Source organism: Aspergillus pseudotamarii (genome assembly GCF_009193445.1).
Source record: "Aspergillus pseudotamarii strain CBS 117625 unplaced genomic scaffold BDV38scaffold_122, whole genome shotgun sequence".
NCBI classification, from domain to species: domain Eukaryota; kingdom Fungi; phylum Ascomycota; class Eurotiomycetes; order Eurotiales; family Aspergillaceae; genus Aspergillus; species Aspergillus pseudotamarii.
The window spans coordinates 1-12,464 of NW_022475136.1; the positions used below are offsets into that span (position 1 = coordinate 1).

Below are 12,464 nucleotides of genomic sequence, written 5' to 3' on the forward strand. Positions count from 1 at the left end.
AAAAAAAAAAAAAAAAAAACCAAATAAAAAAAATGGAAATCTCATCTATCAGCTGTCTCGGAATGACCACCGGGCGATCGCAAATGCGACCAGCTAGATCCAACGAAGGACCAGCCCCCTCAAATCTGTCATCACCCAACATGCCGAGTAAATTAAGGAATCAATCAATCAAGCGACAGAAGCAGAAACAGACGGACAAATTGAGAAAACTCGAAAGCTTTTCCTACCTTCACGATACACCATACGACGATCATGGTTGTTGTGCTGATTAACATTATAACTATAATTATGACGATCATTAGACTCTTTTATCCCTCCGTCCTGCGTGTGCTTCCCCATCGAACTGGGGTTCGCCTGTGATACGTGATACCCGTTGCTCTCTGTTCGATATGACGCCGGGACACTCTCGTTGGTGTATGGAGCGGAGGAAGCAGGGATCGATGTGGCAGTAGTAATGGGATAGTGATATACCGGCACTGGAGGCATCTCGGGTTCGCGTCGGTTATACGTATCGTAATACACGCGTGCTGATGGAGGCGGTGGTGCGTAGGCACGAGGTGGCGGCGGAGCAATGAGACGAGGATCGTGGGACGTGCCTAGGATCGTCGAAGGATGTGAATGATATATTGGTTGGGGAGGGTGTTTCTGGAAATCCATCATCATCGTGGTGGGGGTGGTACTCGAGCCGTTGTCGAGGTTGGCAGCATACACACGGTGGGAAGGGTTTTTCGTGTTTGGGCGATGAAGGGAAAAAAAATTGAAACCGTTGATGATCGCCAAATGGCGGTGGAAAGGCAGAGTTGAGTGAGTCGAGACTAAAGCTTGTTTTTATGTAACAATATCAAGCGGCGCGGAAGACGGGGAAAACCAAAGAATACGATTTAAAAAAAGAAGAATATCGGATTAAGCTCGACGAGCGTGAGGAACTGAATCCACGGGGAGAGAAAGTGAAAACTTGCACAGCTCTCTCAGATAGCTCGGGTAGGAAGGTGGATGAAAGGTTTGTGGAGAGAAAAGGAAAAAAAATAAAAAGTAGGAAAATCGGTGAGAAATGGAGTAGGGGCACAAGACGAACATGCGACAGGCCCAAGTGTCGAGTTGGAGCAAAACCATCGGAAGAAAAGCGGCGCAGAACCAATCAATTGAATGCAGAACCGCTAGTTGGGTCGATTAACGACCAGCTGCAAATCGTAGTGGCCGATGGGGCCGTCGTGGCAGCGGGGAAGCTGGTGGAGCCTTTTGACTGGAATGCAGTTATGGATTTTCTTTGATTTGAATTTTAATATTCATTTTAGCATTTTATACAGAGTACGGAGTATACAGAACTGTATTCAATACACTGTCATGTGTTTTTTTTTTTTTTTTTTTCCAATTATCTCTGCTATACTCCTTACATTATTCTCACTTTTATATATAAATATTTTTTTTCTTCGGTTTTCTTTTCCTCCGGTTTCTTACTACTAAGAATCATTTTACGTTGGGCGCAAGGAATCACCGACATGCTTGTTGGTCGGCATTTATGCATCACGACGTGTCATGCCCATCATTACCACCAGTACTTGATCTGCGACCAACGATTAGTCTCTTCCCTCGGTTTCCTCCCTCGTTTCTGATATCCAATTGACCCTGGATCATGTCTCTGAAAGTCTCCTTCATGATACCGGTAGTATTATTATTCTATAATTATAAAACTCCCCATTAATAAGACAAACTCCACAAGACTATATTCAGGAGTCGTCAGAAGCAAGACATTGAAAAATAAAAATAAAATAAAATACAAAGGAAACGAACAAAGAAACAAAAACGGAGGAAGGAAGCCCCCTATTATTATCCTCCCCCTCCCAACTTGAAAGTACCCTTTTCCAACATCAATCGCAGCCAGCCTGATGTCATCAGCATGCTTGGATCCCCACCATTCAGGCACCGTAAAGTAAATTCCAAGCGATACAGTTACACCGCGACACCGCCTCCCTCCCGGTGATTTCCAAGCAGAAAAAAAAAGAAAAAAAAAAAAAAACCATCGATAAATAACACCAACCCGAGAAAGTCCAGCCCCTTGAAGGAAATCATATCCGTAGCCATGGTAACAGTTATATTTCTTGTCGCCTTAATTTACATTGGACTCCGAAACGTTTCGGTGCAACCGAGATATAAAGAAACTAGTCTGTGCGCGGAGAGAACAAAGATATACGGTTTGATATTCATTGTTGTACCGTGGTACATCGTACATACGCATTTCGACGGCGCATACATACCTCAGTTTCCGATCCCCCTTACGTCGTGGCGAAGGTGGCTTGATGCGACACATTCCTCATCCATGGGTTATCAAAGGCCTGTCGAGATCTGGAAGGGGGGTCAATACCCTGGATTTATGCGATTCCGGGGCATATAATTTGCTTTCTCACCAGGAAATCTCATCCTAGGTTGCACTTATTTAGACCTTTCATTCGAAATGATATAAACGAATATGTCATACACTCACGCGTACGTCATTACCGTCGTCTACTGCCAAAATTATACCGCAAAGTTATACGCTACCGGTATCTCCCTTCCGACCGCGGCATTCCATGCCTCCGCCGACAAAGAATCGCCTCCACCAAGGAATTTCACATCCTCTCCCGTCAACCTCAATCATATCCGCACCCTCGCGGACCAAAATTCGCCAGATCATCCGCCGCACTGGCGGTGAATAACCTGAGGTCCCCGAATATCGCGCGCGAAGACCGCGCCGGTGAGCGGCTCGCACTTGGGCGCGAACGCGCTCGATCTGTTGCGAAGAGAACCGACCGCCACGATGAGGGAAGCCGATTGATCGGGTGAAGTTCGCAGTCGCAGTGACAAGTTGATACGATGACTCGTGATGCTGATTTAGACTGTCTTCTGTGTCCGCCTCGGTTTGAGCAGAATTGCCCCCTCTGACTTTATGGGAGGACTGGGATACTTTCAAGGCAGAGCCGTAATCTTCCTTCAATAATTGCTCTAGCGAGGTATCAAACATCATACTTTCATTGACATTGTCATGGTCGGACCCATCCCCATCGCCGAAGTCTAGGCCTTCCAAACCTGTAAGGACGATGGTAACAGGGCGGGGGACAACGCGTGTGCCGTTCCGATAGGAAAGGTAATCCTTTTGTTTCAGCGACATGAGCTGCGAAACTAGATGCGGCCATGCCGCCTGTACCGAAGTGTGTAGCTCCAGAAACAGCGTAAAAGGCTGTGCTGGGTCTTCATCGAAGAGACCAATTGGGCTACTCGCGTCAGTAGTTGCTGGATAAATTACCGCAGAGTTTCTGGCATCCAGTTTCTTCAGTAAAGGATTGAGATACAAATTCTCCAGTGTCTCTGACACCTCTCGATCTGACGCTAGACTGTCCACGAGAAGCCTACCCTCCTGTGCCTGAAGATCCACCTTAACCCCCGAGCATCCCGCATCTATAGCATATTGAATAGCATCATGTGCCTGTGGATTGTAAAGGATGCAGGCACTTGGTGTCCGACTGAACTCAGTAGGCCATTGAACAAAGCCTTGATGTTCCTCAATTCCACTACGGAAAACGATGTATGTGAGCCCGTATGGTAGCGCCGCTAGAAACTGAACTACAATCCTGTCGAAGCAGGTTAGCTTTTCAATAGTGTTTAGTCTCAACTGAAGCAACAATGCTTACAGGAACATCAGAAATAGACAAATTAGTGGGAAGATGCGTTCCGTCCATCGTCTTTTCAATATAGCCAAATACCTAGCTATGTAGGAGGACAAGCCGGGAATACATTCATCAGGATGGTACCGAAGAGGATGATTTTCGAGTAATTCCCAAGAATATGAATCATATTCTTTGTCTCGTAAGGATGGAGTGCTATTGAGCAGTTCGGACTCCTCGATCGCTGCCATTTAACTGACGACGACCCTTTCCGAGCCGTTGATAAGCATGCAATGCGGATTTTCAGAATGATCGACGGAAGGAATCGACGGCGCCCCAATGTGGGGAAGCTCCTATAGCAGAGTCTAGCTGCAGGAGTCAAGGCTAGGAATGAGTTTCAACAGACGAATTTTGAATGTGAAGAGGGGATATAGAATAAAAGGAAACAAGGACGAGGGGTATGCATGGTCGCGTGCCACAGTGCGTTAATAAATAGGGGCGATACGCGAGGGATAATGGTGATGGTTCTAGAGCACGCAATTGCCGGTTGGGATGGTTCACAGTTTAGTGAAAACGCCATTAGAGACGTAAATTTGTCGGTCAGGGATGATCAGTTCGTATAACACTGACCAACTCGAGAATCCGTCTCTTGGACACGCTAAGCAGGAACCGAAGTTCTCCGGCGTATATCTGCGCTGTGGTCATAGACTCTCATATATATCGGCACATACTGAAGCTATTGGACAATTAAGGTGGTGAGTACTCCGTACTTCCTGCGCAACTTTCGGGCCGATTTAGCTGGTAAGGTGTGGGGATGAAGCAATTAAGGACGCGTGCCTCTCCTAGAGAAGCAATGTCACGGGCGATCCCCTGATTACCGGCAGCCCTATCATAACAGATCTCCTTCAGCAGCGGGATGCACGTATTCTACTTGAAACATACTACATATATTGCTTTGCATATATTTAGCCTATCGCACGCATCATAAATTGTAATTCAAGTTTCTCAGAGGATCCCGAGCTTTACAAACTCGTTGTAGCGATAGGAAGCATCACAGTAAACAAATAGCGAATACAAAGACGTTTGAGTTTAGGCTTATATTTTCCAATATGGTTTCGACTAGGACAGATATACTCTTGAGAAGGCGACAAGTGTTATAATATAACAGCATGGTCGCTCTCTATCCTAGACTACATCCCAATCGAAGGGTCCGAAAGTACTTGTCACCAGCAAATGAAAGCTAGTATATATGGACGATAGTAACCGATGATAGGAAAGAGATTCTTCAACACTTGATACGATCTCATATAATTGCACGGTCCCACTTTGTACACCGACGATGGCAATCTCGAGGTAGACGTTCGAAAGCAGCGTGACCCTTACGGGCTACAATTCTAGCAAAGACTGGCAGTGACCAACGAACCACGTCGCTGCTGTATCCTCGACTATCCGTTTTGAGCCCAACCCCGATGCTGCCCCTTATCGCTAGGAGAAGGGCGTGGCGGGGGACAAATGTGACCCAAATCCTAACTATTTGCCAAGCCGAAGAAGGTCTAGAACCATACACCGTAACAATTCTCTCTAACTGATGGACCCCCTTGTCATAGAACATCCTTCATTCAGCTTGCTAGGTCTGTGGAGAGGAGGCAGACATAATTATTGATCGATTGACGGAGACAATACTGCACAGAGCGCCCAACCCTCTTTGTGATTGGCAATAGTCGCAGGTGTCTCAGCCGATATTCCATAATTGAATGGGGCTTACGCAACCTTCTCAAAGTTGAGTAACACAGAAGGATATCCTTGATAGCGATTTGGCACTGTACGACAAGCCTTTTAAACGTAAGCCTAAAATGAGCTCGAGATAAACCCTCTCGGAGCTTACCCAACCACTCAAGCTGATCACAAGGGGATCAAAGAATAGTAACGCTGTGATACAACACAGCCACCCAGAAAGCTTGCGCTGAAGAGGTAACTGAGGTAATTGGACACAGGCCGTCGGGGCCAGGTTACTCCAGGGAAAAGTTGACATGGCTGCCTACGCACTACCGAGCAGGCGGACAAAGAATTGGAAACGGAGGAAGAACAGTGAAGTGGGGGGGAAACAACAAAGAGTGGTAGTGAAGCTCAGGATCCAGGGGAAAGGGAATGGTTGGAGTCTTCAGTGAGTGGCATAAATAATCCTCGTCTTCCCTCTCATGCTGGTGACACGGGAGAATCATCAGATCCCATCCCTCATTTTGATTCTCATCCTCATCTGCATCTTCATTTCCTGTCTCTACTATTCTTTAAATCATCATTATTGACATCGACGCGGCGACTTTGTCAGCTCTGACTATCCTAATCAATTCACACCCAAACTTCAATCAACATGCAGATCTCATGGTTCGCCATCACGGCAGTTCTGTTCACTACCACCGCAGCCAAATCCACCGCAACCAGCACGACTAGCGCTGCTACTTCGGCCAAGGAAAGCTCTAGTTCGGCTTCTACCAAACCAACCAAGAATGCAGCTGCCGGAAACGCCCTGAACAACCCATTTGCATTCCTTAGGGAGTTGTAAGAAGGTATGGCAAGGTATGTAAAAGGCTACCATGGCTTAACTGTCCCAAAGCCGCTGACATTTCTAGAGTACAAACGAGGCGTTGATGAGAAGGGATATTCTTCATAAAGCGGAAGAAGAACAGAACCGATAATATTAATAAGGATAGCCCACTCTTCCCATACGCTGGATCCAGGTTGAAATCCGTGGCATACCTTCATTATTTTCCAGGCACCAGTGCTTCAGGCAGGACGAGGCTTATCAGGTGACAGGAAATTATCATTTCTTTTGAACTCGATTGATGCACTGTACGTAGGAAGGACTAGTCCAATTAAGCTTGAGCTTGGCTTTTCCCATATACATTGTCAGAGTGAACACGGTCTAAACTCCAGAAGCCATCGTCTCCTTCGTAGCGATCTGATGAGATATGCAGTACGATCTTCCCTTGTTCGGTGATCTGACTCTTCTTGGTCTTTGGTGATATACGTAAATTTCTGCCTTTTCCCCTATTTACATATGGAAACGGCTACGCCCTATAATAGGTTCTTGTTGAGCTCTTATCTACTGGAAGTTTCTTCGAACTTCCCGTCTTGAACTCACTAGATATTTCGTCCAGCCCATACTTCTGGTCTCTCCTGCTCTCAGTGAATCCATAGCGATGGCTCTATAGAGCTACGCAATAGTAGTGAGATAACGAATCACAGACTGATCCTCTGAGTGGAAAGTGTATACATAACAAGCATAACCGACGACAAGATAGGGGTATATTCTTTTTGAATTCATGCGCACTACAGGATCCCTTTCACTATCCTACGTGACGGTATTTGTAATGTGGTATTTATCTGTGGAAGGGGTGTCAGTATTCGCGTCTTAGCACTGAAAGATGGTCCAAGGATCATGAAATGAATATTTTTTTAGTTGTAGAAACATCACAAAAGAGGCTCATATCCCGACTTAGCAATACGAAAGATAGCAAAAGAGACACAGAAAAGAGCGTCCATTCCAAGGAAACCAACAATCAGACCGACATTCTCCCCCTTATACCTAAACACGAGTCAACTATTCTTTGATGAACCACACCAAATCATACAATGGAGCAGAAGAAACAATTCAGAGATAAACAAGGTCCACTAAACAAACAAAGTAGATCAATGAAAAGAAGGCCAAAACCGAAGATAAAGATACACAGAAATGCATTCCATCAAGAAAAGATAAATAAGCGATCTGCAGATCCTCGAGCATACTGCAAAGCAACAAGAGTTAACCACAACTCATAACCTAGCAGTCATCCTACTTCATATCTGATATCACGGGTTCCTACTGAATACACAGACAGCATGCGCTTCTTGATCATGACCATGCTCGGAGCCATTCTATTTGGAACTGCGCTAGCTATCCCCAAGGACATACGGGGATTCATGTCAGTGTGTACCAAGGGTGGTTGTGATCCAGCATTCTTTGTTTGCAAGGTAAATCACTTTGATTTTACTGGGAGATCTAATATCAGGGCTTGAGCCTGCTGACCGAGGTATAGATACCGGAGGGTGAGAAACAGGGCAAATGTTGTTATATTCGCAATGGGCGATCTGATGGACGATGTTGAAGATTGTATTTGAATTTTCCATATGCTGTCAAAGAAACGTTTATAAGCTTTATTAAGGCATCGACGGACACATCGTTGCCGATGGAGTCTGGGTTTTCTATGAATATAGATTATTTAGATGCAAAAGTAGACACTGGGAATGGTTTCCATCGATAATTCTATACTATTGCCTACCTCCCATGTAAAACCTATTTCTACACTGAGTACCCCAGCCAAATACATCATTCATCATTCATCTCATTACCGTCTATAGCAAGATAAAAGCCAACAGACGACTCAACTAAATTATTAAGCAAACCGAAACAAAGTCCACGCCACAGACCCAAGCGAAAAAGGTATCCCAAAACAAAAGACCACGCAGAATGGAGGGACTATTATATATTTTCTTTTACCCACACTGCACTGGTGTGCAGACCAGGAACTGAAGTCGAACTATGCTGAAAGTCCGCTTCTGGCCCGGATCCGAGCGCCGAAGATGTACAGAAGGAGAGGAATAGGGATGAGAAGTGCGCCGACACAGCCAAGTAGAGTACATGCCCACTCTACTCCAAGTCCATCAAACTATATTCATGGGATTGTTAGTGAACTGTTTGGTTGAAGGTGTAGGTAGAGTGTATGGTACTAACCATTTGGGTTGCGAAAAGGGGGAATGCGCCTCCAGCTGCTGATCGCAGGAATGTGTGTGCTGCGATAGCTGATGCTGACCTGGTAGAAGGGTTAATTCTCTGTTTATTCCGTCATGAAAGCAGGAGGTTATGCTAGGTGTACTTACTTGTCACCACTGGCTTCCACGAGATAAGCCAATGAAGGCAGAAACATCGTGAGCAACCCAAAGCCAGTGAACAATCCGGATGCGGTCGGTACAATCCAGTGAATGTTGCCCTTATACCCAGACCACCCCAACCAGAACAGTCCACCAGTGAAGAGGACCGCACCCGGAATAGCAACGGGAAGACGCCATTCAGGCATCATCTCACCATTGTTCTGCTTCAACTTCCGCAGCACCCAGGGCTGGGTGGCAGCGGTGGCGGCAGCGCCAAAGAGCGTTCCAATAATAACACCGATGTACGGCAGCCCACCAACTCCTGGGTTCATCCCCCGCTTGATCTGGAAGACGTACGGGTAGGCAGTGAGGAAGAGATAAAGCAGACCGTAGACGAAGGCGCCGAAGATGCACATGCACAGGACAATCGGTTCCTTGACCAGCATTTTTAGGGGCAAACTCAAGTTGTCTCGGATGATGGAACGAAGGTCGAGATGGATTTCTTCTTGTTCGGAGTGGAGAGACCAGTCCCCTGTTTCCCGACGCAGATGTTCGGCTTTCCGGGTCAGGATGACGGGCTGGAATGTCTCTTCGAGGAAAAGAGTCATGACGACGAGAGCGGCTGCTCCTAGAATTCCTGGGATATATGCTGTCCAGCGCCAGCCTAGAGAATGATTCATGATGATGAAGCCCCCTGTGAATGGACCAGCTAGGGGGCCGATGAATACCATCAGACAGAACATCACGATGGGGACACCACGTTGCTGGGGCGAGAACATATCGGCAAATGCTGGACCGGCTAGTGTAAGGGGCCCAGACCCAAAGAATCCTGTGAAGAACCGAAGAATGAACAAGGACTGAACATCTTTGGAGACGGCAGTGGCGAAGGAGAATATCGTGAAACCGAACATGGACAAAACGAGAGGGATATATCGTCCCTTGAGCTCTGAAAAGGGACCGAAGACCAAAGGACCAGCGGCAAACCCAAAGACATACAGGGAAACGCCCAAGGTGGCTACTTCTTTGCTGACACCATAAAGAAGCATCACGACCGGTATGGCTGGGGCGAATATGCTACTGGCAAAGGCGACTATCATGGTACTGATACCTAGAATGGCACAGATATACACCCTAAGATTGTGTAGCCACAAATTAGTCTTTCTGATTGAGTTAGGGCTTCCATGGACAGCACACATACTTCTTCTTTTTCGGCCAGTTGAGTGGGTTGAGAGGGTCATTGGGGCCGTCGAAGTCCACATGATGCTGGACTGTCTTTGTGACCCCTGAACTAGCAGAGCTGATGACTTTGGACTCTTGCATGGTGCATCAGTAGAGCTTTTAAAGATACTGTATACTATAGTAGAAAGGGATGCGTAGTATCCTGACTGGTAAGACTTGTGATGGACAGGACAGGATAACAAAAGTTTTGAGGAGAGGCAAAGATCAAAGAGTTCTTGAGGACAAGCTATTATACTAGGGCCATCAATGAAAAATTATAACACAGAACAACAAAAGCCAGGACCAAGGCATAGATAAGTACGGCCACGCCTAGCTATTCATCTCCTAACGAAAAGCCCCATCACCCTTTTTTTTCTTCACTAATGACAGCATACCCACTCAGTCATGCGGAAACCTGACCCATCCATCTCGCACCACCTAGGAAACTAGCCTAGAAGCACCAAGTTATGCCAAGCCAAGACAGCACTGAAGAAAAATGTAGGGCCGGTTGTCAACCCATTTCCGTCCGAGTGGATACATCGGTTTTCACCGCGCCTATCGTTGGACCACGCAGCGGCGAGGCGGATCTCAAGGTAGATATGCTGGGCTTTTCCAAATCAGGCTATAATCCACAAGGCTACCAAATATCTAAGCATTTATCTCGGCGGAGGTTCGGAATGCCGGGTGCTTGACACTTGGCAAGGGTAGGATACGAGTGCTATCTGACAACACGGAAGCCCAACCGAAATGTTCCTATTCTACACGACTTCGGAGGCCACAGCAATATAGGCTAGTAGGGAGGCAAAGGCCATAAGTCACTCGGGTGGGATCAGAAAGGTGATTGGATAGAATTGGGTGATATTCTAATCAGGCGGATATCATGATCCGGGATAGACTCTGTTAGCAGTTAGGTCAGCCAGCCGTATGCTATTTATGCTTGGTTTAGGCATACAAATATCATAGCACAATAGGGCTACGAATCGAACTACAGTCTAGAGCACTACTTTAATCTTATGTAGGCCCCTGGCCACTTTAGAATGAAAATACTATAAGAAGTGTTCCAGAACGGAGCCTTAGTGCGGGACCCTAAAGTGTTAATCACATGAATGCATCCTTTATGAACAGGTTTGACCAACATTAGGTAAGGAAATTATGAACCGGTACGGTTCAAAATAACTTTTAGATGTTATTAAGAGAGATAATGGGAAAAAAAAAAAAGAAAAAAAAAAGACCCACAGCACCAATGGAATGATTGAACGGCTCGGAGTGATTAGAATGAAAACCTCAATGTACAAGTAGGGACGAATAGAGTAATCGGCCCGATAAACGGCAAGCCGAGTCCGGAAAATTCATTCCCATGCCTCCAGTCCACTGGCGTAGTACGTATCAATGCAGGGGCTACAAACCTTGATCATAACCTCAAGCTGTAGATTAACTATCGGCATACTAGATAATGTATGAAACTACATAATAATCTACTAATCGGTAGGTGTTAGGGTTAGAAAATAAATTTGGGAACCACTGAGTATCAAGCAGTATCAGACGGTATGCTTCCGACATGCTGACGTCAGGTCCACAATCACATGCTTGACCTAGGATTTTCACATGCGATATCAGATGTTCCTTGATTGTCATTTTTATTTATTTATTTATTTATTTATTATTATTATTATTATTATTATTTTCTCTTCATTTACTACATTCTCTTGTTCAATAATCTTCGTTTTTGTTAGTTCAAAAAGGATTTGTGAGTGATAAGTGAGTTGGCAGACCACGTAGGGTTGGGGGCTATATTCTAAGGCCCAATCTGAGAGCAATAGAACGTTGAAGTAATTCAATTCGAGCTTCGAAGGCTGTGTTCCATGGCCCCTTCTGCAGGAGTCAGGGCAATGTTGTGGATCCTTGAATGCATCTGGGCGTAGGAGAAAAAAAAGGCTTTTGTGGTAGCAGGAGATACTAGTTTAGTGCTATATATCTCTTCGTGATGCACTTTCTCCAATCCTGACTGCATACATCACCAGACCGCTCTTATCTTCGCCTTTGCGCTACGTGGAGTCTCAACCACTGGCCTCCATGGTCGAACAAAGGCTATGTGAACAATGTAATCATGAATATTGTTGAACATGATGCCTGCAACCTGGACTTAAGGCCACTCCAGTCACTATTAGATGTTAGGTAAAAGGGGTCCCGACTGGAGCTGGTGCCTCCGATAATAGAGAGAAACCCGGTGTCATCCATTACTGGCTTGGGCATCAATCTACCTAGATTCCCCACATCAAAGGGGCATGGTGGATTGCGCCTTTCAAGGCTTTCTGTGGTCAATACTCTCAAGGAGGAACATGTTCTTCGAACCCTAGTCCCACAGTATTCTTAGACTGACGAGCCCCTGTTCTCTGAGCTGCATCCTAATGCACCCTTAGGCTCTCTTAATCGTGTACTCAGTGTGTTCAAATTGAGCTCTCAACACCTGGCCCTGTTAGATTCTGCGCAACAGCCTTCAATTTATCAATGATTGCAAGAACGTCATAGTATGCAGGCTCATGCAAATGCTCTTATATTTGATGACCATAGGACAGCCTCTTCAAGTGTGAGATATCAAGCACTGATACACGCACCTTTTAAGACTGTAATAGCATTAACCATGGTGGCCCCTTAACTGTATTTCCCATCTTGTATAACAGTTGTCACTAGAGTCCTTGT

The 12,464-nt window shown here is 45.8% G+C and overlaps 5 protein-coding genes across 5 annotated transcripts; 2 read left to right on the forward strand and 3 right to left on the reverse strand.

The window, feature by feature from the left end:
* Window positions 1-34: 34 nt before the first annotated feature.
* Window positions 35-757, reverse strand: BDV38DRAFT_265166 (uncharacterized protein). The gene has a single exon (XM_032056339.1). It carries the CDS (start codon window positions 661-663, stop codon window positions 169-171), a length of 495 nt encoding a protein of 164 aa, XP_031907231.1. The 5' UTR covers window positions 664-757; the 3' UTR covers window positions 35-168.
* Window positions 758-2,027: 1,270 nt separating this feature from the next.
* BDV38DRAFT_265167 (uncharacterized protein) lies at window positions 2,028-2,978 on the forward strand. Its single transcript, XM_032056340.1, has one exon. The coding sequence runs from the start codon at window positions 2,081-2,083 to the stop codon at window positions 2,390-2,392; it is 312 nt and encodes a 103-aa protein (XP_031907233.1). The 5' UTR covers window positions 2,028-2,080; the 3' UTR covers window positions 2,393-2,978.
* BDV38DRAFT_290623 (uncharacterized protein) lies at window positions 2,028-4,216 on the reverse strand. Its single transcript, XM_032061524.1, has 2 exons — window positions 3,666-4,216; window positions 2,028-3,605 (listed from the first exon to the last, which is right to left on the reverse strand). Exons 1-2 carry the CDS (start codon window positions 3,887-3,889, stop codon window positions 2,528-2,530), a joined length of 1,302 nt encoding a protein of 433 aa, XP_031907232.1. The 5' UTR covers window positions 3,890-4,216; the 3' UTR covers window positions 2,028-2,527.
* Window positions 4,217-6,009: 1,793 nt separating this feature from the next.
* On the forward strand, window positions 6,010-6,287 carry BDV38DRAFT_288924 (uncharacterized protein; the record flags this gene model as incomplete). The annotated part of the gene is made up of 2 exons (XM_032061137.1): window positions 6,010-6,197; window positions 6,269-6,287. 2 exons carry the CDS (start codon window positions 6,010-6,012, stop codon window positions 6,285-6,287), a joined length of 207 nt encoding a protein of 68 aa, XP_031907234.1.
* A 1,790-nt stretch (window positions 6,288-8,077) lies between these two features.
* BDV38DRAFT_30501 (MFS transporter) lies at window positions 8,078-10,018 on the reverse strand. Its single transcript, XM_032063144.1, has 3 exons — window positions 8,556-10,018; window positions 8,410-8,488; window positions 8,078-8,344 (listed from the first exon to the last, which is right to left on the reverse strand). Exons 1-3 carry the CDS (start codon window positions 9,803-9,805, stop codon window positions 8,216-8,218), a joined length of 1,458 nt encoding a protein of 485 aa, XP_031907235.1. The 5' UTR covers window positions 9,806-10,018; the 3' UTR covers window positions 8,078-8,215.
* Between the last annotated feature and the right edge of the window lie 2,446 nt (window positions 10,019-12,464).